This window comes from Arachis ipaensis, chromosome B04, assembly GCF_000816755.2.
Source record: "Arachis ipaensis cultivar K30076 chromosome B04, Araip1.1, whole genome shotgun sequence".
In the NCBI taxonomy this organism is placed as follows: Eukaryota; Viridiplantae; Streptophyta; class Magnoliopsida; order Fabales; family Fabaceae; genus Arachis; species Arachis ipaensis.
Window position 1 is genome coordinate 11,254,213 of NC_029788.2, and position 27,360 is coordinate 11,281,572.

The 27,360-nt window shown below is 36.6% G+C and overlaps 3 protein-coding genes and 1 pseudogene across 5 annotated transcripts in view; 3 read left to right on the top strand and 1 right to left on the bottom strand.

Annotated features, from left to right (window-relative positions):
• The window catches only part of LOC107638962 (wall-associated receptor kinase-like 8), an 8,672-nt gene extending 6,694 nt beyond the window's left edge, over positions 1 to 1,978 (top strand). Inside the window, exons 4-5 of one of the 2 annotated variants that reach the window (XR_002360656.1) lie at positions 374 to 577; positions 1,425 to 1,978. The gene's annotated coding sequence lies outside the window, so the exon portion shown is untranslated. Of the gene's footprint in view, positions 1 to 373; positions 626 to 1,424 lie in introns of those variants that run through there. The other variant, XM_021120737.1, reaches the window with a different exon arrangement.
• On the top strand, positions 799 to 2,802 carry LOC107636101 (annotated as a pseudogene).
• On the top strand, positions 3,621 to 9,515 carry LOC107636100 (wall-associated receptor kinase-like 10). Its single transcript, XM_021122335.1, has 3 exons — positions 3,621 to 6,522; positions 7,669 to 7,725; positions 8,113 to 9,515. Exons 1-3 carry the CDS (start codon positions 5,583 to 5,585, stop codon positions 9,198 to 9,200), a joined length of 2,085 nt encoding a protein of 694 aa, XP_020977994.1. The 5' UTR covers positions 3,621 to 5,582; the 3' UTR covers positions 9,201 to 9,515.
• LOC107638961 lies at positions 9,689 to 16,075 on the bottom strand. 2 transcript variants are annotated; one of them, XM_016342359.2, is made up of 13 exons: positions 15,841 to 16,075; positions 15,650 to 15,761; positions 15,443 to 15,525; positions 15,087 to 15,152; positions 14,159 to 14,259; positions 13,030 to 13,148; positions 12,801 to 12,841; positions 12,385 to 12,473; positions 12,010 to 12,187; positions 11,818 to 11,934; positions 11,262 to 11,352; positions 10,780 to 10,844; positions 9,689 to 10,179 (listed from the first exon to the last, which is right to left on the bottom strand). In XM_016342359.2, exons 1-13 carry the CDS (start codon positions 15,964 to 15,966, stop codon positions 10,045 to 10,047), a joined length of 1,323 nt encoding a protein of 440 aa, XP_016197845.1. In that variant the 5' UTR covers positions 15,967 to 16,075; the 3' UTR covers positions 9,689 to 10,044. The 2 variants fall into 2 exon arrangements, with proteins under 2 accessions (XP_016197845.1, XP_020976397.1); XM_021120738.1 differs by lacking the exons at positions 9,689 to 10,179; positions 10,780 to 10,844 and having other exon boundaries at positions 11,061 to 11,352; positions 15,443 to 15,532; positions 15,841 to 16,019.

The following is a 27,360-nucleotide window of genomic DNA, read 5'->3' on the forward strand; positions in this document are numbered from 1 at the left end:
TTTAATTAGTAAATTATTGTTTTCAACCAATTTATATTAACCATTTTTAAAAAAAAATAATATTAAAAAATATATTATAAAAACATAAAAAATATATATTATTATCTTAACTTTAACATACTTCATAATCATTGTAGCCACGAAATCACATGCATGTTAAAATTCACCTTATAAATATCCTCCAATCCATAGTCCAAAACTAATGAAACTCATCATACCAACCTTTAAGCCACAACAATGGATCTTCAATTCGCGTTTGATCATCATGTCATGTTAATAACATGCACTATTCTACATACACTGGCATTTGCACAATACGAAATTGCTCCGATAGCACAAGCTGGTTGATATCTCTTTTCCATTTGGAATGAAGGAAATCAAATGCTATGCAGACCAGTGGTTCCAAATAGAATGCAGGCAAATCTATAGGGATGGAGTCGTCCGTAAGGCTTCCTAGCAACTGTAAGGGGCAGCAATGTTACATCATATTCCAAGAACTCATCCGGTCGGAGATGTTACTGCCACGACTACTCCTCTGGCAATCCCTACATTCCACAAGGCTGCAGGCTCAATGACGGTATGATAGTTCCTTTCTCAGCTAAGACTAAGAGCAAATTATTGTATTTTACATTAACTGTTGACTATTGGATTTATTTTAAAATCATTTTACCAAATGAAGAATTATAAAAGCCATCAGAATTTATTGGTTTTGACCATCAATTAATCATTAATATTTAAAAATATAAGATAAAATACATTAGATTACTAGATTAAAAAAATTAAACTAAAAAAATTGAATTAATAATTAAAAATCTGTTAGGTGTTTTCTCGAGTGTTGGATCAATAATTTTACTTCTCGGTTCATGGCGGGTATATAAAGTTGTAAAGAAAAGAATAGTAAAGAACCGCAAAGAAAAGAACTTCAAAAGGAATGGAGGTTTGTTGTTAGAACAAAGGATATCTTCCGGCGAAGTTAATGTTGACAAAGTTAAACACTTTACCTTAAAGGAGTTAGAGAAGGCCACTGATAACTTCAGCATGACCAGAGTACTTGGAAAGGGAGGACAAGGTACAGTCTATAAGGGTATGCTAGTAGCTGGAAAAATTGTTGCAGTCAAAAAGTTTAGGGTCCAAGGGAAGGTTGAAGAATTCACAATTGAATTTGTCATTCTTTCACAAATTAACCATAGAAACGTAGTCCGGAGGACGTAACAAGCTATAGCTTTACCAAGACTATCTGGAAAGGTTTAGTCCCTCCAAGGGTTGAGCTATTTATATGGTTTGCTTTAGTAGGCAGAGTGAATACTAAAGAAAGACTGTGTTGACTTGGAATTGTTAACCAGGGTGATAATGTGTGTGTTTTATGTAATAAGGATGTTGAAAATGTCTGCCACTTGTTTCTTGATTGTCAATTTACTTGGCAGGTGTGGTGCACTTGATTATCCGATTTTGGCATAAAATGGTCTGTTCCGCGTAGGCGCGTACTTTAAAGAAACACTTTGAAAGCTGGACAGGTGTCACAACTAGGAAGGAGGAAAGCAAGAAGTAGTTCATAAGCTTCTTTGCGGTTATTTGGAACGTCTAGTTGGAAAGGAATCGGAAATTGTTTCAGAATATAGGAAAATGTGCTGGTGACGTTATCAACATGACTATACTTAATTATAAGGAGTGGAGGTGCGAGGATCCCTTTTGTTGTTGATGGCAATGCCGGAGATGACATGGGGATGCGTATTTGTTGAGCTTTCTAGGTGGTAACAATAGGTATTATTTTATTGTTGTCTATAGTTTGTTTTTGCTTGTTTATGTACCAAATGCTCCACGTTTGTGTTGAGCTCTTCTTGTTTCAGAAAAAAACCATAGAAACGTAGTCAAGTTGTTAGGATGTTGTTTGGAGAAAGAAATTCCTTTGCTTGTTTATGAGTTCATTCCCAATGGCAATCTTTATGAATATTTGCATGACCAAAATGAGGACTTGCAATGACATGGGATATGCGTTTGAGAATTGCATCTGAGATTGCAGGAGATTTGTTTTACTTACATTCAGCTGCTTCTCAACCAATTTATCACAGAGATGTAAAGTCAACAAATATTTTGTTGGATGGGAAGTATAGAGCAAGAATAGCAGATTTTGGAGCTTCTAGAATGATCTCTATCGAAGATACTCATCTCACCACTGTAGTTCAAGGAACTTTTGGATATTTAGATCCTGAATATTTCCATACTAGCCAATTGACAGAAAATAGTGATGTTACAGTTTTGGAGTAGTTCTTCTTGAACTTTTGACAGGACAAAAGCCGTTATCCTACTCAAGATCTGACGAAGAGAAAAGTCTGGCTTCATATTTTGTTCTTTCCATGGAAGAAGATTGCTTGTTTGAAATCATCGATGATAGGGTGACAAAAGAAGCAGAGAAAGAACATATCATTGCAGTTGCGAATCTTGCATACAGATGCCTTGAGCTAAATGGGAAAAGAAGGCCAACTATGAAAGAAGTCACAAGAGAAATGGATGAGATCTGGAAATTGGAGAGGAAGTCTAATAATGCACTACAAAATCATCATGAAGAAATTGAGCATCCTGCAATTGAATATCACCATCCTTGGGTTGCAGATTCTGCTTCTGATATAGGTCCAAGCAACCTAACACTCACATCAGAGCCAGAGGTTATGGATATTCTTACCAAATAATTGGTATGTTTTCTTAATATTTTCGGTCATATATATGTAGAACAAGTCATAATGGTATTTTTGTGTAACTTTGGTCACTGATCATGATAGGTTTATATATATGTACTGTCAGTCATAGGCTCAGTCTTTTAATCTTCTTTCTTTGGTTGCTTTTTGGCTGAATCAACCTGAAATTGAGTTGTTAACATATATATACACCTTCCGGCAGCAGCAAAGTCACACGATATGTATATATTAAATAATTAAACATAGTGACAAATTAATTGTCTTCTTGTTAGATCAGATAAAATTGAATTTTACCTATACTAGAGTCTAGAGGTACTTGCATAAGTGATTACGACATTTTTTATTGATCAATCTTAACTTCTTTGGGGTTTTCTTCTTGTCCCTAGTTAGTGCTATAGGACAAAACAATCCACCCCATTAAACGAGTGATTAATGCAAGCTATTGGTTAATATAAATTTTAATATGTGCTTCTTCTCAAAGACATAATCACTTCTTTACCTTCCTCATCAAGGATCAAATTAAACCATTAATGAATACAATGGTTATGCTGCGATTTGTATTTCGTATTATCATTTTGATAACATGGATCATCATCATCATGCATCCACTATTTGCATGTGGAAAATTGGATTTGTAAGTTTTGCACAACCCAATCATGGCACAACCTGAATGCGATTCAATGTGTGGAGATGTTGAGATCCCTTACCCATTTGGAATGAATGATCTGAAATGCTATGCAGATGAATGGTTCCAAATAGAATGCAAGAGTGACCATAAACCTTACCTCAAGCTTATAAACCTTGAAGTGAAAGCCATTGATGTTAACATAAGCACGGTTGAGGTTAAGAATCCAATTTTCCATAGGAAGTGTCGCCTTGGAGGCAAAGATTCTTCTCCTTCTCATCCCAAAGTAACCATCACGGAGCCTGCAAGTATTTTGCCGTGTAAGGAATATAAGAGAATGTGATTGGTTGATGTGTTAGTTAATCTGTTAAGCACCCATGTGAGAGTTTGTTACGAGGTTAAAAAGTTATTTATTTGGTTAGCCTAGTCAGCAGCCGATATATAATTTGTGAGGAAGCAAATTATCAATTTATCAATTCACTCTTTTCCCTCAAACATTTTCTTCCTCGTCTTTTTCTTCTTCTCATGTTGAAGCAATCTTAAATGGCTTACCTAAGGAATACACTTAGTTTATTAAATCATTACTCTAAACTTGTATCCATTGGAGAACTTGAAGCCTTACTCATGGCACATGAAGAACTACTCAAAAAGTGCAAGAAACATGATAATTTTATTCAAGCTCATGTATCAAACATCTCATTAGTCATTACCACATTCATGGTGGTATCCGTGGTGGAAGTAGCTTTTATTGTGGCAGAGGAGGAGCCAGATTTGCTCAAGGAGGTAGAATGGTGCATCCTCAGATTTGCTCGTGTTGGTATGACTCTGGTTATGAAGCACACACTCTAAAAACAACCTCAGTTTCTCACCACCTTAGGGATAATCTCTCATATTCCAATGCCTTGACGCAGAATGAAGCTGATTTTGCCATGCCTTCAGTGCTTAGAGATCGGAATTGGTATCCAAATTCAGGAGCTACTCATCATATGTTTTCTGATGCGTTGAACTTTATAGACAAATCAAATAGGCGTTGAGCTTTCAGATGCCTATACTTTCCTTATATTAGGCCTCACAATGCTCATAAAATTGATGATAGGTCTGAATTGTGTGCTTTTCTTGGATATGGAATTCAGTACAAAAGGTGATAGATGTCTAACTGCAGCTTGGAAAACAATCATTAGCAGACATGTGTTCTTCGACAAGACCAAGAGTCTACTCCAAACTAGCTTTCCTTCCTCAAAAAAAATGTCTCAATCATGAATGAGCTGCCTCAGTTGCCTATCCTTCAAGTTCTTGTTCAAACCGTGATGCTTCAACGATGGCTGAGTCTGAGCAGCAATATGCTATCATGCATCTCTGTCAACCCTACTCACCCAATGATAACGCGATCAAATAATGAAATTTTAAAACCAAAACTGTTTCAAGCTCAGCTAACAACTAGTCTTGAACTAAAGAGTTATAAAGAAGCACTTACAATACCTCACTGGAAACAAGCCAAGAAATTGAGCATCCTACAATTTAATATCACCATCCTTAGGTTGCAGATTCTATTTCTGATATATGTCAAAGCAACATAACACACACCTCGGAGTCAGAGGTTATGCATATTCTTATCCAATAATTGGTAAGTTTTCTTAGGTTTTTGGGTCATATATATGTAATTTTGGTCACTTCTCATTACACGGTTGGAGTTATGAACTCCAAAAGACAAATTTTATATTTTATGTAATTTTGGTCACACTGCTCATTATAGGTTTGTATGTACTGTCAATCATAGGCAGAGTCCTTTAATCTTCTTACTTTGGAATATGGAACCTTTGCTTTAGATGAATGAAAATTTACAGCTGAATCTGATCCAAGTAAAATAAATTTCCGCATAATGTTTTTTGGCTGCATCAACCTGGAATTGAGTTAACATATATATACACCTTCAGGCGGCAGCATAGTCACAAAGGTATCTATATATTAAATAATTAAACATAGTGACAAGTTAATTGTCTTCATGTTAGATCAGATAAAATTGAATTCTACCTATACTTGAGGTACTTGCATAGATGATTACGACATTTCTTTATTAATCACTCTTAACTTCTTTGGGGTTTTCTTCTCGTCCCTAGTTACTGCTATGGAATAAAAGAAGCCGCCTCAGTAAACGAGTGATTAATGCAAGCTGTATTAGGCTTATATAAATTATAATATGTGCTTCTTCTCAAAGATATAATCACTCCTCTACCTTCCTCAACAAGGATCAAATTAAACCATTAATGACTACAATGGTTATGCTTCGATTTCTATTTCATATAATCATCATCATGCATCTATTATTGGCAAGTGGAAAATTGGATTTGCAATTTTTGCATGACCCAATCATGGCACAACCTGGGTGTGATTTAACGTGTGGAGATGTTGAGATCCCTTACCCATTTGGAATGAAGGATCCAAAATGCTATGCAGAGGAGTGGTTCCAAATAGAATGCAAGAGTAACCACACACCATACCTCAAGCTTATAAACCTTGAAGTGACAGCCATTGACGTTAACATTAGCACCGTTGAAGTCAAGAATCCAGTTTTCCATAGGAAGTGTCACGATGGAGGCAGAGATTCTTCTCTCTCTCGTCCCAAACCAACCATAGAAGATCCTGCAGGTATTTCTTTGAGAGGTAGCCCCTTTGTGTATTCCAACAAGCGCAACACATTCGTAGCTTTCGGTTGCAACATTCTTGGATTCTTGCACTCTAACCGTTCAGTAGTCGCCGGCTGCGTGTCAGTTTGCGGTCCAAAAGAGTTCACAAGACTCAAGAAATTGGTTGCCAGTGGAAAAAAGGTTAATCTTGGTTGCCATGGAAAGTTCTGTTGTGTTGCTTCAATACCAAGTCATCTATCAGAGTACGAGGTGACAATGGAAGATATAAGAAATGGAAGCATTGCTCCTGGGTGCGACGACTATGCGCTGATAGCAAAAAAATGGAGAGAGGAATTAACATGGATGGTGAATCAGAAAGAGAGTGAACTCAAGAAGAATGTGAGTCACTATGCACATGCTGTGCTGGAGTTTGAGATTCTGAATTGGATCAACATTGAAGCAACTAATGCAGAATGTCTTAAGACTAATGTGACGTCCTCAAAAATGGAGCACTCAGGTTGGAGATGCAAATGCAGAGTAGGATTCCATGGGAACCCATACATTGCTGGTGGCTGTGTAGGTCAGTACCTTTTTGCTGCAGACATCTAATTTTATCATAAAACTATATGTATGAACTATTCTGATTCGAATTAGATCATAGTATGTAGCTAGAAATGTTTTACAGAAGTATATTTACACTGACAATGTCATAATTCATAGAAACGAAGTTTGAGCACCTCATAAAAGTAATCCAAATTGTTTACCATTGAACCAATCCTAATTATGACTTTGATAGTTTGATATTAATATATTATCCATTTAACCATCTAGTGAATTTGAAGCAATTTAACCTTATATTAATTTCTTCTTTTATCACATCTATCTATTATTTATCAGAGAAAAGTATAACTAAATTTTTGATAAAAATTTTTAGTCCTCGACACTTTTCAATAGACAACTTATTTGTAATTAAATTTTGTGTGAGACTTAATTATCGTTACGATATAAAAAAAAAATTAGGACCCAATGTATTTTTTTCTCTTTCTTATTTTCTCTTTATTACTTAATTGAAATGAATGAATGAGATCTTTTAATAGAATATAAAAATATTTACCCATATGCATAAATTTCTGAATATTTTCACTCAATTTTTATGTGAAACGAAACATATCTATATAATATATATTAAAATATAAAATACACAATAAAAATGAGTTAAAGAACATATAAATTGATACATAAATACATAATGACTGATTTTTTATGTGCACATAACATTTTTTACCTATATTGAAGAAATTTCTAGTGTGAGTAAGTCTAATAACTCAAATAAACACGCTTACCAAATGTGAATCCTATCTTACATATAAAATAGTAGATCAACTTTTAATATAGGTATGTATGTCTAGGCTTATATGGTTAAGACTTGTTCGAAGGAGAATTTATCTTGAACTGAAAATCCTTTTCATTGTGTACTATCTTTTGAGTTTACTGTAATGTTATGTCTTGAAAATACAAAAGGCTTTAATACCATCATTCAATGAGATGTTAGTGTATATTTAACTTGGGGTAAAGATAGTTGAACCAAACACTTTTGTTGATATAACAATATACGAGATTAGATATATACAAAAACTTTATATTAATATAGTCCATACAAACTAAATATTATTTACTTATTTATTATTATTATAATTTCAATCTTTTTTCCATTTTCACGTTTCAGTTATTCGAGACCGTTGGTACCATTCCGAAGGAACTCCCACAAAAGAGCTTATGGTTGGTAAGTATGCATAAGCTCTCACTTGTAGTAAAAACTCATATGCAGTTATTTTCATATAAAGTTAATATTTAAAAGCCATTAGATAATTTAACAAATTTGACTAAATTATTATCTAACAATTTTTAATTATCAATTTCACCAGAAAACAATTGCATGTGAGTCTTCACCCCCTCTTGTTTATTTTCAACTCACATGAAATCACATGTTTTGATTTATAGCTTGCCTAAATCACATTGTTCATCTAGTAAGTTAAAAGAAACATGTGTATTTGTTTTCAACTCTCACTTGTTTTGATTTATAGCTTGCCTAAAGTTAGAAAAATTAAATAACTCCATGCAAGGTGGGTGCATGATTACATTATTTTGAATTGGAAAAAGTAATCTCTTATTTATTTATTGTTGTGTGACAAATGTATAGGACTTTTGTCAAGCCTCGGATCCATTATTTTATTGCTGGGTCTAAGGTGGCTCTATGAAGTTGAAAGGAAAAGAATAGCGAAAAAAAGCAGAGAAAGTTTCTTCAAAAAGAATGGTGGTGTGTTGTTAGAAAAGGTATTGTCTTCTAGTGAAGGTAGTTTTGATAAATTTAAACTTTTCAGCTTAAAGGAATTAGAGAAGGCCACAAACCACTTTAATGTGAACCGGATACTTGGAAATGGAGGTGAAGGTACTGTTTACAAGGGCATGCTACTAGATGGTAAAATTGTGGCTGTCAAGAAGTTTAAGGTCCAAGGAAAGATAGAACAATTCATCAATGAATTTGCTATTCTTTCGCAAATTGACCACAGAAATGTGGTTAAACTGTTGGGGTGTTGTTTGGAAACAGAGATTCCTCTGCTTGTTTATGAATTCATTCCCAATGGGACCCTTTTCCAATATTTGCATGACCAAGATGCATATCTACCAATGACATGGGAAATGCGTTTAAAGATTGCCATTGAAGTTGCAGGAGCTCTATTCTATTTACATTCAGCGGCTTCTAAGCCCATTTATCATAGAGATATTAAATCGACCAATATATTATTGGATGAAAAGTACAATGCAAAGGTGGCTGATTTTGGAACATCCAAAATGATTGCTATTGAAGACACACACCTCACCACATTAGTTAAAGGAACTTTCGGATACTTGGATCCTGAATATTTTCACACTAGTCAATTTACAGACAAGAGTGATGTTTATAGTTTCGGAGTAGTTCTTGTTGAACTTTTAACAGGGCAAAAGCCGGTTTCCTTTGTTGCCCCGGATGAGGCGCAAAATTTAGCATCATACTTTATTTTGTGCATGGAGGAAAAACGTGTGTTTGACATCATTGACAAAAGAATCATGTGGGAAGGAAGGAGAAAGCATATCAATGCAGTTGCCAAGCTTGCCAAAAGATGTTTAGACCTGAAAGGTATTAAGCGGCCTAGTATGAAGGAAGTCTCAATGCAATTATATGGTATCTGGGAGTTGCAAAGGAATTCTAGAGCATAAAAGCCCATGAAGAGACTTAGCTCACTGATGGTGATTACTGACCAATCCTACATATAGGTTAAATTCTTGACCAATTCTTGCTAAGGAATTCTGGGAGTTGAATGTCATAAAATGATTGGCACATTTTTGCAATTTGTTTTGTCACAAGAACATGAGGTGGAATGTATATACAAGGATGGGAATAACAAACTAAAACTGTTAGTTAATACCCTCCATCAATTCAAAATAACTCTTCCTATCAAACTTCTTAGATCAATCTACACAAGATGCAATTGTATCAAAATATATTAGTTCAACTATGTAGATATTGTTAGTCAGATATAATGATTTCCTAATGCCCTTCTCCCTCTCATGATGGGAGGGACATGTTTTTTTACACCCCATCTTAGACAGCAAAAACACTGAAATTGAGCAAAGAAAACTTCAGGCTTAATATATTTCAATAACTTGGCAGAAAAATTGAGAAAATGAAGGTTGGAGATGATACGTGGAGATAAAGATGTTCTTCCTTAGAAACTAATCTCTTGCTAATCGCAGTGTACAATAATAGGTATAAACCATAAGAAATACATCCCCAATCTGCAAACACCGGTTTAAAACAATCATCACAACTGGTGATGTTCTTCTCTTACAGGATGTTATATCTTGTTGAATCATATTATTTTCTGGGGCTTTAGTGTTGAACCCATGAGACAGTACATAACCATGTTTATGTTGAAAATTTTAATTTGACCAAAAAGAATAATTTAATTTATAAATGATTACGTCCAGGGTACTTACATAAATATTAGCTCATGAAATGCCTTGACCCGTCTATGTGAGTGCAAGTACTTGTATTGAGAATCTACTTGATATTGTGTGTAGGAACACTCAGATAAAATTTGGTATTCTTGAAATCATCCAAAAGTGGGTTGTATCCGTCTTTGGTTCTCGTTTTTGTCGGCAAACCGAACTCTTCCATAAAAGCTGATGTATCCAGCTGCATCAGACAAAACTATTGCATAAACTTGCAAATTCATTGAAATGAAGCATATCAGGTATAGTCTTATAAGATAAATAGAAGCGAAATATACCAAAAGAAATTCCAATAAAATAATTGAAAAGGATTTTCAGATTTGAGATTAAACAACAGTTTAATTTTAATACATTGTTAGTCTAAAATGGTTCTATATTAGTAACCAATCAAGTACTATCGATTGCAAGATTTCTAAAATAGAAGGTAGTTGAGTAAAACAATTTTACTAACTTGACAATATTATTGGATATCTATGTAAAACTTTTTTTTTTCTTTTCGATAGTGCATTTAACTTTTACACTATGCAAAGATGCCTCATTTAGAACTTCTACATTGAACAGGCCATCCAATTTAACTAGTAAGTTATATCAGTAAGCATGCCAAGCAAAGAAAAATAATTATATAAAGAAACATTACCTATCTATACATGTATATGTAATTACTGGTACATGGGAAACAATTTTTAGATATGATATTTTTTGAGATTATTGGTATATTTAATCTATATAACCAACACCACCTAAGGAGACAAGGTATTGCAGTAATAATGTTAACAGAACTAACCGTAATTGTTCTCCTTTTCTTTCCTTTTTTGGATGTATGATCACCCTTAAGTTTCAGCCAACCAGGCGGAGTTCGGAAAAAAAAAAAAAATCATGACAGGTTCATGAGTCATATTAACATACACATATTAACATTGACAAATAGTTGACTCTTTCTATTTAGGAACTACAAACAATGCTCAAGTTCATAGTTTTCAATAAAGGAAACAAAATGACCAGGAAATAGTACCAAGTAACGAACAACAATTCAAATAATGCCAATTACTTCAATCAGGAGGATGCCAATTACTTCAAATAATGTAGGAAGTTGATTTTACTACTACGCAGCTATTTATGCTCCCAATACAACAGGTTCTTTGCAATGTTATACTTCTTCCTCTAAACCACTGAATATCGAGGGACAGCTTATTTAATTTAATCATATGAGTTAGTGACTTAGATGATTGCTAATCACTTGTAACTTCATTTTCAGGATGTGCTTGAAAATGAAGAAACTAGATTGAAAGATGAGGCTGATGGGAAACCAAACCTTTGCGTCCATATAGTTCTCATAATCTGAGCTGCTTCCATCTTTCTGCAATTCAATAAAAAAGTAAGTGTGTTAGAGTGTCAACACACATTGGATTCAGGACACATAGGGTTAGTCTGTAAGTTGGGATTCTGGAGGAAAAGTGAGGGGAAGGGAAGGGGTGTAGCGTTAAATTTTGGATCTTTTCAATACAACCTTTCCTTCCCCTTTGAAATCCCAAACCCCTAGAGAGAGGATGAGAAAGTATTTTATAACTTCAAAATTCAAATCATCATTCCTTACAAATTCTCAAAAAAAAAAAATGATAAGAGTTCATAATACACATCACTTAAAAACAATGTGTTTGCAAATCAATCCATTTTTATTTTTATTTAGATGTCAAGCACTAAAGTTGAAAGGAGATGGATAATGACTACATTTTAAGTACAACTTCATGAAAACTTCACTCAAAGTTTGAGACAAAAAAGCAGGTAGCTGTTTTATTGTTCAGTAAAGATAACAGAAATATACTTTAGTTGAAACCAAAGGAGCTCTTTCGCCAGGAACTTTCACATCTGGGAGATAGCTGAAATCAGAAGCAATCAAGGACATCTTTGGTAGCACCTCATGCAGAACCTCAAGTAATTTCTGCCAAGAAAAACATGTAAATGCAAAAAATTTATTTGTACATAAAACTTGAGGAAGATTAAGAGACTCTCTTACCAAACATCCAGTTGGCAGCCAACATCTACGAGGTTTCGGGTAAACTTTAGACCAAATACCTTTCAGTGTAGGTACTGCAGCGCTCCGAGTTGTTTTAGGCTCATCCATGTCCATGATCTCAACACAGCGTGTGATAAGTGGATCTTGCAAAGGCTTGTATAACTCACCGAGTGTTTCTCTATTGAAAAAAGAAAGGTGACTGGTGATGTAAAATCCATACATAGGTTTGTTAAGGTGCATCTTTCACAATTGAAATTTAACATTTCTTGAATTAAAGCATCTATCTGGTTTGGTAGTTACAAGTTAATGAAGAATTAGAATACGTGATATGATGCACATAGCAACAGCACGATCAAGATCAACATGCACCCTTACCGACCATGTTGCCTCTCAACCCAGACTTCCATCCATGGGGAAACTTGATTCTCTGAATAGACAAGATCGTGTGGAAGATTATCAAGTACCTACAAAGTAAGTTGATAAAGTGATTTGCTGGTAAAAAAAAATTATTAGAATCATAATACGACATAGTTTTGACTAGAGCAGTTCGTCATCTTCTAGGTGAAGCCAACTGGTAACTGGTGATACATTACACAGGATGGCAGTGGAACAGTTTGAAGGATATTAACACTATTTAACAACAATAAGTCCATTACATGTTAGGTTGTTTACTGTAGCCACTTTCTTCACTTGAGTTAACTAGATCCACATCAAAGGGAAGTTTAAATTCTTTTCTACAGCTAGTAAAAATGAGCTGCAGTAAACAAATGCAACTCAAGTATAGAACACACCTCAAGCATTATAACCCAACACGGTTGTCTCTCCACATCCCCTGTAAAGAAGGAATAATTATAATAGAATTATTGCGTCAATTTATTTCTTAGTTTTTTTGGGTCATATATTCCATAAATTTTGAAAAAAAAAAAAAACATATAGAATACCCCACAACATCTCAAAAATAGGAGCATTGAAATTCAAAAAATTCATCTCAATCAAGGGAGAAGTACTATAGCAGCCTACCCCATCCCCTCCGATCAGCAGCATCACGACATTCTACCCTGAACTTTGGAATATGGCTGCGCACTTCACCAACAGTCTCTCTTTGCACTTCAGCAAGTGAAGGACTAATCTCAACTGAGCTGTAGTTAAAAATAATACATCAATTGCAATGTGCATAACGTGGCTCCAAATACAGTAGATAACCGGAATAATTAACAAGATATTCTCACTAGACTAACAGTAGCACAATTTTTAGAAACATAGCATGAGGTGTAGCTAAATCTATAATCAACTACATAACAGATAACACATATTGCAGGAGAAACAGCAAGGCAATATTTACACAGCAAATCATTTGTTTCAATCCTGTTATGTACTGGTTCCAATCATATGACAAGACTGCAGAGGAACTTTGGATTTCCATATGCACTCATCAAGAAAGAACATGACTAGAAGAGTGGGCCAGAAACTGAAAGAATAAAATACAAGAAAAATAGGGACAGAATACAAGGTCCATACACTGTTGTTGTGAGAACTCACTGAGAATAGACTAACAGTAGCACAATTTTTAGAAACATAGCATGAGTTGTAGCTAAATCTATAATCAAGTACATAACAGATAACACATATTGCAGGAGAAACAGCAAGGCAATATGTACACAGCAAATCATTTGTAGCAATCCTTTTATGTACTGGTTCCAATCATATGACAAGACTGCAGAGGAACTTTGGATTTCCATATGCACTCATCAAGAAAGAACATGACTAGAAGAGTGGGCCAGAAACTGAAAGAATAAAATACAAGAAAAATAGGGACAGAATACAAGGTCCATACACTCTTGTTGTGAGAACTCACTGAGAATAGACTAGAATCAAATTATACCAAAAGGAAATGTTGCTTGGCGGTTTCTTACTTTCTCTAACATTCATGTCTCAGTGAAAATCAAAGTCCAAAATTAAAGAATTACCCTAATGGAAGTTGCTTGGGGAACACTTAAGCAACATAGAGAGATGTATTACTCAGACAATTAGATGTACAGAAAATAGTATAACAGAAGCATAGCCCAGTATCTTAAGAAAAGGTAAGAACAGGTTCTAACTTATAATTTGGTTTTAGCATAAAATACATATTAACTGTCGAGGCACGTACGTGTAAGTCATACTGTTATAAACTTTTGGAGGAGCATTCAACATTATGTAATCCAATATACCCTTGGCACAAGTTCCTGATCCACCACCAATTTCATATATCTGATTGCAAATTAGAGGATAGTATTAACTACTAATTGAAGTAATAAAAAGTAGCAAACCATGTGTAAAGGACATATATTAGCAATGCTTACTAATGTTTTGTCCAAATTAAGTGTGTTTAGTAATGAAAAGAATGAAAAACAAATTTTACCAAGAAACAGGCATGAAGCATAGTTATAGATAACTAAAACATTAGCTAATAACATCATGGTGCAAGGCTCTCACAGCCTAGCTGCTGGAACAATAGAATATGGTGCTTTCATGGGTTCTAAACAGTAGACATGCAACCAAACAAGGAAATTCAGGAAATTTATACAGTGTTAGGTATGTTTGTGGTGAGGCACTTAAATGTGGGGATTGAAGTACAACAAGCAGATATCTTTACAAAATCACTCAACAACAACAACAACAAAGCCTTGTCCCACTAGGTGGGGTCGGCTTTACAAAATCACTCAAGAAGTGTAATTGTTTAAATTCATGGGAACCGAACTTCAATACATGATACGAGAAATAAGGCTGCTCTCTCCTACATTGGGGAAAATGTCTGTGGTTTGCAGGCATAAATCTTGAACGGTGAAATTTCTGCACAAACCTAGAGCCACTCAAAACATTCTTTATCATCTTTTTCTTTTCATTTTCCTTTTTGATCTGATAAATATTTCATTCATGCCAGAAGATAAAAAATAAATAGAAAAAATAAATTAAAAAAAAAAAACAAATAACTCCTATCAAGATGCACTTTACAGTAATATCCTAATATTAATATCAGAAAAACATTTTTTTCCAAAAAATTCAGATGGCAATGGTCACAAGTAAAATGTGCTTACTTTTAGAGGGACAGAGAAGTTTGCAGTTCGCATGATGGCTTCAGCAATTGCATGGGCATACCAAGGCTACACAAAAGGCAAATTGCATAAATGATTAGAGACACAAAACACTAGTTAAGGTTTCACAGAAGGTCCAAGTGCAGCAAATTTAATTCTAAAATAACTACAAGGACAGCTCTTAGAAGTTGAATAGTATGAAAACTCAAAAAACAAATTTGTGATTCAATAAATGGTTTGGACAAATAAACAACAGTTTCCACCTTATGAAACTGGGAGCTATTAAATTAAAACCATATAAGCATCTGTAACATTTGTTATATATATTGTTGACTGAAAAAATATACAGTCCAGTGTACCTTGAAGATCTCCACAGGCGTAAACCAAGAGATATCGTTCTGCTTGTAAATATTATCCAAGTATCTCATATAAGCTTTTCTGCCTGAAATCCGCTACCATTGTAATGCATTAGTATTTAGCACAAAACTAATTACCAGAAATTATCCAAATTCCAGAAGCTGAATATTCACAATTAATTCAAGATTATGAAGGAACAAGATTAGGACCTTCAAGTTGATTGAACTTGATGCTGCTGTGAAGGACTCCAACGGAGCGGGGCCGTTGGGAGAAGTAACCATGTAAGGGATGGTACAAAGCAGAGTGAACGAAATCCCGAACCTGCAGAAATTGAAGAAAATGAAAAGCATAAGCATAGGGAATAGGGATGATGAAGAGGATGGAAATCGGTTATTGTTACCAGAATTGGTTTGTCGGCGACAATGTGAGTGGAGAAGAGAGCATGGAGAGGCGGAGTCCACACTTGATTCTGGAATCGCCCAACGGAAATGGGAGGAAGCCGAAGCCTGCGAATCACTATAAACATGGTTTTGGGAAACGATGCTACCACAAAAGCATCTTCTTTTATTCTTAAACCCCCTTCAAGGTTTAGTGCTTTTCATTCTTTTTCCTTTTCTTTTTTTTTTTTTTTTCCAATTACTATTCTTTTTAAAATTATTTCTCTCTCTGTATAGAAAATGGTTTAATTTTTATACAATGCAATCATTTATATTATTGCAATTAATTATCTAAAACTATCTTTCTAAAAGAAGAAATAAAAATTCAGTTAAGGAAAAAAATTACAAGTTGAATGTGTTGCAAGAGCTTCTGGATGTGTTTTAATAAACCTTAGATGTAGACAAAATTTAAAGATAATCTATTACAATTCATATTTTATGATGAACGTGGTTACATTAACAATTGAGGAAACACTCAAACTGTTTAAAGCTATACATAAACATAGAATTCACAGGATATAGCTAATTGCTAGTTTGAGGGAATGTGTTGAAAGACACTTTTTTTTTTTTTTAAGTCTCAAATCAAAATGCATCTATTACAGAGGGGATTATGAATTTTGGGATAGATTAGAGTGGATATGAAATTTTTAATAGAGAAGGAAACTATTTGAATGAGAGTTGAAACTAGTTAACTAACTTTATAGAATTCTATAGTCACTCAAATTAACAACTAAGAGAGATGACGAACTTGTTTGAAAATTTGATAAATCAGGCATTTATTCTACTAATTCTTTTGTAAAGGTTTTGTAGGCGGAATCACTTTTAAATGATATTACTAGCTACAGTTTTACTAATTCTTTTTTTTTTTTAAGTATAATCCGTAGTCATCTCCGGCATTGCCATCAACAACCAAACGGATCAACTCCACACCATTCCTTGTAGCTCAAGAAGGACAGAATCTTTACTCCTTCAACACTTGTCTCTACTCTTTGGAAAACTCTGCTATTCCGCTCTAACCAGATGTTCCAAACAATCGCACAGAATCCTATCAGCCATTTCTTTTGCTCAGACTTCCCACCTGTTGCTCCAGTCCAACTCTCAAAGAATTCTTTAACAGTTCCTGAGATGCCCCATGCTCTATCAGTAAACCTCAACCAAGCACACCACACCTGCCACGTAAACTCACAGGCAAAAAATAAATGATGTACAAATTCTATGTCCTTTTTACACAACACACAAATATTATCATGGTGATTAATAATGCCTAGTCTACTGAGCCTCTCCTTCGTGTTGACCCTGCCTACTAGCACAAACCAAGCAAATAGTTCAACTCTTGGAGGAACCAAGCCTCTCCAAATGGAGCTTGTGAAGTTGTAACTTGTGATGTCGGCTGCGAGAGTCTCTTTCTGAAGCACCTGCACAAAAGAATTAGTAGAAAAGATACCAGATTTATCATATTTCCACACAACTGAATCCTCTCTATCAACCGATAACCTTACAACCCGTAACCTGTCGTGAAGTTGATTGAGCAACTCTAGCTCCCACTGGAAGAGGTCTCTCCTCCATTGGAAGTCTCATACCCACTCTAACCCGTCCCAAAACCCACAGTCCCCTATTACAGATCCTTGTTGATTTGAAACAAAGAAGAGTCTCGGAAAACAATTTTTCAACGAACCACCTTATAACCAATCATCCTCCCAAAAACGAACGTTTCTGCCATTCCCCACCTCCATGGACAGACCCCTGATCATCATATCTCTTGCCTGTTGCTCCTTAATATTAAGCTGGCAGATATCTTTCCACGGCCCCCCTCTTGATGGCAAAGGTTGGTTTGATAACATAACCGTCGGATCCAACTGATTACAAGAGCAAACAACCTTCTTCTACAGCGGGCAGTCCTTATTTGAAAAGCTCCACCACCACTTGAACAGAAGCGACGCATTCCTAATTAGAGCATCTCCCACCCCCAAACCACCTAGCTTTTTCGGAGCTTGAACTACCTCCCATTTCACTAGAGGTATCCCATTTTTTTCATCTTCTTTACTCTACAAGAACCTTCTTTGAAGTCCAATGATCTTTTCGGCAACCCCCTTTGGCATCTTATACAAGCTTAAGTAGTAGACCGGCAGGCTATTGAGAACAGATTTTATGAGGACCAACTTACTCGCTTTGTTGAGAGATCTAGCTTTCCATAAGCTCAGCTTGTCTTCCACCTTGTCTAGGATTGGTTTCCATGTCTTCACCAACCGAGGATTAGCGCCAAGAGAAATTCCTAAGTACCTTACAGGTAATACCGCTTCGGCACATCCTAACAGGCCACACATATTCGTCACCCAGTCCTTCTCACAATTGACTGAAATTAGGCTTGACTTTTCAAAGTTGATACTCAGGCCGGACATCAACTCAAAGCAACGCAGGAGCCTCTTATAATTCACTAGCGTCTCCGTTTCCTGTGGACAAAATAAGATTGTGTCATCCGCAAATTGGAGATGCAACAACTCTATATTGTCCCTTCCCACTAGCAGAGGAGAAATTCTGCCATTTCTAACCGCCTCCCCCACCATCCTGTGCAGAACGTCAACAACAAGAACAAACAGGAAAGGAGAGAGTGGATCGCCTTGTCTGAGGCCCCTCTCCATCTTGAACGGCTTGGTTGGTGACCCATTGATCAACATTGACATAGATGCTGTAGTCACGCATTCCTTCACCCATGTCCGCCATCTAAGACCAAAACTCATCTTCTGTAGCACTATATCCACAAAGCTCCATCTACTCTGTCATAGGCTTTCTGAAAGTCCAGTTTAACAATTTTCGCTTGCTTCTTTCGCCGCTTAAGCCATTGAACCGTCTCACAAGCAATGAGGGCACCATCGTGAATTTTGCGACCCTTTACAAATGCAGACTGAGTCTCCCCCACTAGATGTGGCATCACTAATCGCATTCTTCTTACCAGTACTTTGGATATCACCTTATAGACGCAGCCAACCATACTGATCGGCCTTAAGTCCTTGATTTCCTTGGCCCCCACAAATTTTGGAGCTAGCGCCACCCACGTAACATTAGCATCTGCTGGTAGCTTTGCATTCTGGAAGAAGTCCAACACAACTGCAGTAAACTCCTGACCAAGCTCGTCCCAACATTTCTTTATGAAGTTCATATTATAGCCATCACTACCTGGAGCTTTACTAGACTCACAATCCCAAACTGCCTCTCGTACTTCCTCCGTTGACGGCATTTGCTCTAGGACTGCTGCCTCTTCGTCAGTAATCTGCTTAACCAGCCCATCACGGATCCCAATCAAAGGGGCATGCTCCTACCTATACAGGTCTTTATAAAAGCCAATAATTGCGCTCTTTATTTTGGCCTGATTCCGTACCAATCTTCCATTAATCACTAATGAATCGATTCTGTTATTCCTCCTTCTTGCCGATGCTAGGTTGTGGAAGTACCTACTGTTCTTGTCCATATCTCTAGCATGCTTGGATTGGGACATCTGCTTCCAATGCACCTCTTTTCTGGCATACCACTTCGCACATCAGGTCACCAGAGCCTTACGTCTAGCTTCCATTGTTCCGTCATAACTACCAGCACTGACATTATCATCAATCTTCTTAATCTCTTCCTCAAACTTCTTTATCATGTTGTCCATATCCCCAAAATTATCTGTATGCCATCTCCTAAGCGGTACTGTCAATGCCTTCAACTTGTTTGTAAACATGTCGTCTCTTAGTTTCCTCCACTCATCCTTTACCAACTTCAGAAACCCTTCATGTGTAAACCAGGAATCAAAACTGCGAAAAGGTCTTGGACCCGCACAAATTCTAGAATCTTCTAAAATCAAAGGGCAATGATCTGATAGGCCTCTCGGTCCTCCTTTCAAACGAGTATCTGGGAACTCCTCAAGACACTCCAAACTGACCAAGATCCTATCAATGCGGCTACACGAATTACCTCGAAACCATGTGAATTTCCGGTCAGTTAGCAGTAAATCGACTAGCTGTGAATCCTGTACCCATTCCTTAAAATCCTCCGCAGATGCCGGTAGACTAGTAACGCCTTTCCTTTCTTCCAAGTGTAGTATCTCATTAAAATCTCCCATGAAGCAAAACGGAACCTGACATAAGCCCACCATGTAGCTTAACTCCTTCCACATCACCAGTTTCTCACTCCGAACATGTGCACCATACACTAAGCAGAAGGCACAATTGAAATTATTTTTGTCAGAGAACCTTCAACGCACAGCCAACCATCCCCTTTATAGCAGTTCAATCTTTTAAATAAAAAATTATCCCACATTAATAATAAACCACCCGATGCACCAACAGATTCCACAAACTCCCAATCCACCGTATCACAACCCCACAAGCGTGCTACATCAAACCTAGTCACAGTCTCCCTCTTGGTTTCAATCAAACCTAGCATATTCAATCTATATTTTTTCTTCAACTCTTTCACCATACTCCACTTTCCATACCCTCCTAGGCCTCTAACATTCCAATAACTATAAATCATTTAAAATAATTTCTACACACCTTGTTATGATGTTTAGGCCTGCTCCTCCTAGCTTTCTCCTTTTGTTTTGCCATCTTCCTTTTTGCGGCGATTGCTTCATTCTGACTTTATAGGATCGCCATAATATCTTCTTCATCGTCATAAAGGACCGCACCTGACTCCACTGCCAGCTTCAGCGTTTCCTTATTCTCAACTATCTGTCCTAACTGCGTACCTCTCTGATCAGAATCTGGTATTGCCTTTTCAATTTCTGTCTCGAATCCAGCATCCTCATTACCCCCATTTGTTCACATTGCCTTGACCCACGCCTTCATCTTCCCCATCTATCTCTTCCAATTCGCTCACCTTTTCCTAGTATAGCATGTGTTGATTCTCATGTTTAGACCGGCCCTTTACTTCATCAACACACCCCTCCACTTCCGGTTCGTCATCAAAACCAGCCGGCGTTTGTAGTCCCCCCGTTCTCACAGATCCTTTACCGGTTCTGCTTCCCCGCCAGGCCAGCCAGCAGCATCTTTCCTCACTGCACATAGATGCGGGCAGCCTCGGTTATCCCCTTCGTTCACCAATGGATGAGTCGCACAGCTAGCCTCGCGGAGTGCGCCCCTGATTGGAACGCGGTTCGTCATCAACCCTGGAACACACCGAAGCGAGTGACCCAGCCCAGATCCATGCACTCGTTGCCGGTCTGCCCTGTCTTGCTTCTCCGACCCGGATCCATGAGGGTGTGGCAGACCCGGTCCATCTTCATCTCCGCAAACGATTTCATGGCTCGCCCCATCATTCGTTCTAGCCCCAAGTCTGCGAGGGTCCAGGTTACCAAGCCCATCATCATGCCCGTTTCCTGGTTGGGGTTCTATCCCAGTTAGCACGCCTTGGGGAGCTCAGAGTTGATGCTTTTGGGCTCCACCCAGCAACCCATCATGCTAACAAATTCCTGAAGCCCATTTGTTGAATGGCCCGATAGCTGCCTCCCTTTATCACAAACCTTGTGGGCCTCTCTCCTTTGTGAAAGCATATTTATCTCATCCCCACCGTGAAGACTTTTATCTAGCTGTTTGGTCCCACTTCTTTTTTCAAGACAAATCTGTGTAACAGTTCTCTCTGATTCACACTCAATGCACTCATCAAATCTCCCAAAATCAGCTTGATCATTAAAGCCCTTAAAATTGAATGGAGCCGTTATCCGTTTCTTCTGCAAGGCCATTAAATTATCTTTATTGCAATCATTCAAAAAAAATGTCTGTTGTGACCATTGTACCCTTATTTTCACCACCGTCATTAGCTCGTGTCCTGATTAGGTCAGCCGCCGGATCCCACACTGCCGCCGTCAACAACATTTTTCCGGCTTGTGAACTAGCGTTTACACATATAGACTTTACGCTTTCGTCTTCCAAAGAGCATTCATCTCCGTATATTTCGTGCCCTATTTCCTTCACGAAAACATCAAATCCACTGGTTCCAACCGTGATATGAATTGTTTCCTTGATCTCATCAAAGACACAGGTATCAATTAACACTCTCCCAACACTAAAGGATAAGGCAGACTTCGTCACATCATCACACTTGACTACTTCTCCCCATAAGCCGCCTATTATATTGAACGTCTCCACTGACCAAACATGTAAAGGCACTCCATAACATTCTAGCCAAACTCTCCTTGTCTCACTACGTTCGGATTCCTCCCATCTTCATACCCTGTAGAAGAATTGTAAGAAACTATTCATTTTGAAGGTAAACGCTTCCTCCGTATTCTTCACTGAATCAAACACTAGTAGGACTTTGTAAGCTCCAAGCTCCCTGACTTCAACAATCTGAGGAAAGTTGTTAGCGATGGCTCTCCGTAAAGCTTTGAGGTCCATGGCTCTTGTGGTTCCTCCTACTAAACTCCTCAACAGCCAATCGAAATTCTCTTTTACTACTGGCACTTCAACCTTTTTCGTCCAACCACTTCCTTGGTTATCCTTGACAGGTGCTATCTTCTTAGTTTCTTCCATTCTCGTAGAACTTTCACCCTTCTCTAGTTGCTTGATTTCCGCCTCAGATCTTGCATAACTCCCTCACGTACCCCAGTGTTCTCTCCTCCGATAGCCCTTCTGTACTTGGCCTCACCTACATTGATGACCTTTCCCTTTATTCTTGTACGATGCATTTCGGCTATGGCCTTCATCGCTCCCCCTTTTGTTGTATATCATATAAACGCAAACATACACACAATTCCATTCTTCAACTTTCGAGCCAGATAGATGTCGTTGATTCGTCCTGTCCAGTGAAAAAGGTGAAATAATTCCTTCTTCGAGATATCGTTCGGCAGATTGTTGACAAAAATTGAAAAAGAAACGTTTTAGTTGATAAGGTCAATACTAAGGAGATATTATATAAATTAGGCGTAATAGAGCAGAATGATAATATATATGTGTTATGTAACAAGAATGTTGAAATAGTTTACCACTTATTTATTGGTTGTGAGTTTATTTGACAAATGTGGTGTACGTGGTTAGTTGCCTATGATAAATTATAGAGGGTTTCCTTTTTTCTTATTATCTGGAACACATGAATGAAAAAAAATAACAGAATATTTAAGAGTCAAGCAACAGGTGTAGAGGATGTTATTGCAAGGTCGTTTATGAGTCACACAAAGTGGAGTGATGTTGAGTTTAATGGTTGTTGATGACAATACCAGAGACTATGAATTAAGTTCCTTGTGTTTTATTTGTTCGGTGTTATTTGTATTTTATTGCTCCATTTTGTTATGTTGAGCTCTTTCACTTAAAAAAAAAAATTATACAAACCACTCAACTATTTAAAGCTATACATAAACATCGAATTCATTGAACTTGTTCCATTCAAACTTATTCTCTTATGCTTAGCTATTCCCAAGAACGTGACCTTTCCTATGATCCATCTTTGGTCCAGGGCAAATCTTCCATTAATGATATTAGATGCAACAAACACACTCTTCGTCTGCAACCAATGTCCATGGCTCATTCTGTCCTGATATGTCAAGTGTCTCCCCATCATCCAAATAAACTTGTCCATAGCTAGTTTTTTTGCTACTAACAACCACCACAAGTTGAAATGCGGTCTTTCTAGCTGCTTTCGTCGTCATTACTTCTCCTTGCATGACCAAGATGTTACCTTCCCCAACATGCACATTTATGTGATCGGATGGAGCATCAAGAGTAACATACTTTCCTAATTTAGCACTCACTGAATTTGAGACATTGAAGAGATCAAACCAGTTTCTGCAAGAAGTATGCATTATCTCCTCTGCAAAGTTCTTCGGCTGTATCTCCCGAAAATCCACATATATCTGCTCCAACCATTGGAATTCCAAAGTTTAATATAGAAGGAATTGAGTATGCTAAATCATTCCAACTTTCCAAGTCGCGGCGTTATCTCCTCTCCAGTGAGCTGCATACCTACCAGCCTCCAATCCTCTGACAAAGGTTGCATATGTTTTTCACCTTGATAGCTGTTTGCAAAATTAAAAGCTCAATCAATGACGAATAATGCATGGATGTTCTTAGTTTTTTTTTTTTTGTCTTATCGAAAGAAATCGTAGGAGGATTAGTTACCAGGATCCAAGATAGGCACATATTTCTGGCCATTTTGGGGAAGAGTATCAACAAATATTCTCATCTTATCCAGGGGAAAGTTGATAGGATCAAGGGTGAAATCTTTATATGCATCCATGTAATCAATATCTGTCCACATAACTTCAAGGGGTATGTGTGCCTTTGTGTAGTTAGCAACCACACCCTCAAGATCATTTACATTCTTGTAGCCATATCTACACTGGTGAAAACCTTTCACAAAAGAAATGAGTGGAATATGACTCTTTTTAACTCCGTCGTCATCCTTCTTCAAAGTTCGCAAGATAATAATTAATATATTACTTATTGGTCTCTTTTTAACCCATTCGCCCTCATCCCTCTTTTTAACTCATTCTCCCATGATTTGGTCTCTAGCACTGAACGAATGAGTGATTTTAGAACTTGGAAAACAATGGTACACATTTGTAGTACAATATATTAGTATTAATATTAGTATAGATGTATTATTATATCAGCACTTTGGACTTTGGAATTTTTTTCATAATAATTGACACTGACAAACTCGATATATTTTTATCTAATAATATAAATTACTGATAATAATATTGATACTTCTTGATGATGATAATGATCATAATTTTTCAAATATATCAAACTATATAACAATATTCTTCCAAAATAACATCAAGGAGATTGAGAATTATTATTTTAAAAAAGATGAGTGATACATAAAGTATTAGTATACCAAAAATGTCGAGTAAAAATAATTTAAAAACAAATATGTTGTTACTATATCTAAAACTGTATACTAAGAATGTTATGAGATGTATTCATACAAAGCATGTAATTAAAAATGTCAGCAAATTTGTGATAATAGATAAGGATGATGATTATAGATTAAAGAAGCACAGACACTATGTAACATGTATAATAGTCCCACAGTGGCACATCGGTAGAGAGAAAATGAGGGTTGATATGAATGACAGTCATCGGTATAAGGGCTCGTATATCTGCATCTTTGAGACCAGAGCGTGATTAATAGTGTAACGATTAGTTCTTGTATTAACACAATTATCCAAAAATACATATAATTATTGATATTGATTATTAGATATGACTCAGAGAAAAGGGAGTGCCGTTTTATGAAACGACTATGCTATACAAGAGTCAAAATGGGTGTGTTTTTTAACCACTTTGTTTAACCGGGATAAGCTCCAATGAACAAACTATGCACACAGGGTATGAATAAATAAAATGTGGTGGATCTGGATGATTTGAAACTTGCATTGATATATATCCCTTTACTCAAGTTGAGCTATGTACAAATGACAGATCAGGTTTAATAACAAGAAGCACTTTGGAAGAGCTAAAGAGGCAACATAACTTACCAATGCTGTTCCCTAACCATACTTCTCTGTGCCCAAGTCATATGAGACTTGAGAACTAAACACATTTACATATCAGACATAGTGTTAGAGAGAAACATCAGCAGGGTTCAACACACATTTTTAATTTGGGCATGCATTTTAATCAGGCAACAAACAGCAGATTACGGAGAAACAAAATCTTGCCTTGCCTGTATCTACTGTGGTTAAATTTTAAGATTTTCTGAATTTCGAAAGGGTAAGCTTAGTCGTACATCGTCAGCATTCACAAAACAGATGCAGGTTTTATTGCTAAACACACCATTAATAAGCCACGACCTTACTTGAACAGGATCTGTTCTATAGGCTCGTACAACTGTATCCTTGAGTTCAAAGGAGACAGGAACCAAAGTCTGGTGGATGAACAATGACTGTGAGATCAGAGCGTGACTAACAGTTCAACGGTGGAGGATCGTTCTTACCACCACCTTGTGGTCAAGATGGTCTCACGGTGTTCTGACAGACCCATAAAATTTTTTTTTTATATTTTTTCGCCAAACCAAAAACAGTGTCGTTCAATAATTCCGCCATCACGGTGTTCTGACAGACCCATAAGTTAAAAATAAAAGCAGATTTCGTTACATACTGCCATGGACCATTTCTCGATTTGTGCGTGTCATCCTTGCGCAGGGGCCATGCTAATCTTCTCTGTATCGTTCCAATTTTATCGGATGTCCCCGAAGGGACGAGCCTTTGCATTCGCCTCTGATATATAAATTATTGGCTTCTCAAAACTCGGGCGATGTGTGACTTGTTTGCCATTGAGAGCAGCTGAGGAATATCAACAAGTTCTCAACCTTTGTGTGGTTTCTGTGTTCATTTCGGTGGTTCTGCCTTGTTGGTGGTTGCATGCATAGCCATTTCAGGTTATCCTTCTTTTATTCCTACTACTCTCAATTTTTTATGAATGAAGAAGACAAATTAGTAACTAGTAAATAGAATGAAAAGGCCATAATCAATAGAAATTAAATTCTAACAACCAACATAGGCAACTTCAACTTATCCTATAAATATAATCAAATCTATAATTTTTCACATAATAAAATAATTAATTATTTACGATTATACACCACTATCAATGTATCTCATCTTTGATGGAATATGAAGCAGTGGCCAGCTAGCAATGGACCAGATAGATGTGAACATATGAACATCAATGTGGCAACAAAACTATCAGCAGATTTTCATCACAATCCTTCAACTATGTGCCATCCATTTATTCTTATTAATTATTATTATTGTTTGTATTGATTAATTATTTTCTAAATCAGATGATGGAAAATGCAGAGCACAACACAAACAAGTAAAGTACTTCAGCAGTTACAGGCTTATAGCCACATAAGACAATTGTCATTTTCTTTCCATAGCTATCCTTTTATTTTTATTAACTTATTATTGTTCCTCTTTTTTTTTTGGTGTTTGGGTCAACCATATCTTCTTGAACAATCCTACATTAAAAAGCTCTAAAAAAAAATCCTTTACTTTCCCTTTTTAGTCCTCCTTCCTCCAATATGAAAAAGTGGAAATGGATATTAAAATACTGAATAAAAAAAGAAGACAGAGACAAGTTCAAGTGCACAACTTTGGGTAGTTGGAGCCACAATAGGAAGAAAAGAAAAATAATTCTTAGAGAAAAGGACAAATAGGTCCCTGACCTTTTGTTCTGTGGACATTTTCGTCCCTGACCATTGAAAAATACTTTTAAGTCCCTGACCTTTACAAAACTTGGACAGATCAGTCCCTGACGAAGACATTTGGACGGATCAGTCCCTGACAGAGGCATTTGGACAGAGGGACTGATCCGTCCAAGTTTGGTGAAGGTCAGGGACTTAAAAGTATTTTTCAATGGTCAGGGACGAAAATGTCTACGGGACAAAAAGTCAGGGACCTATTTGTCCTTTTCTCTAATTCTTAACTTTATTATTTCGAAAGAGAAAATTCTTTTTATAATTAAAAAAGTTTTAATTAATTATTAATTATTGAAGTAATT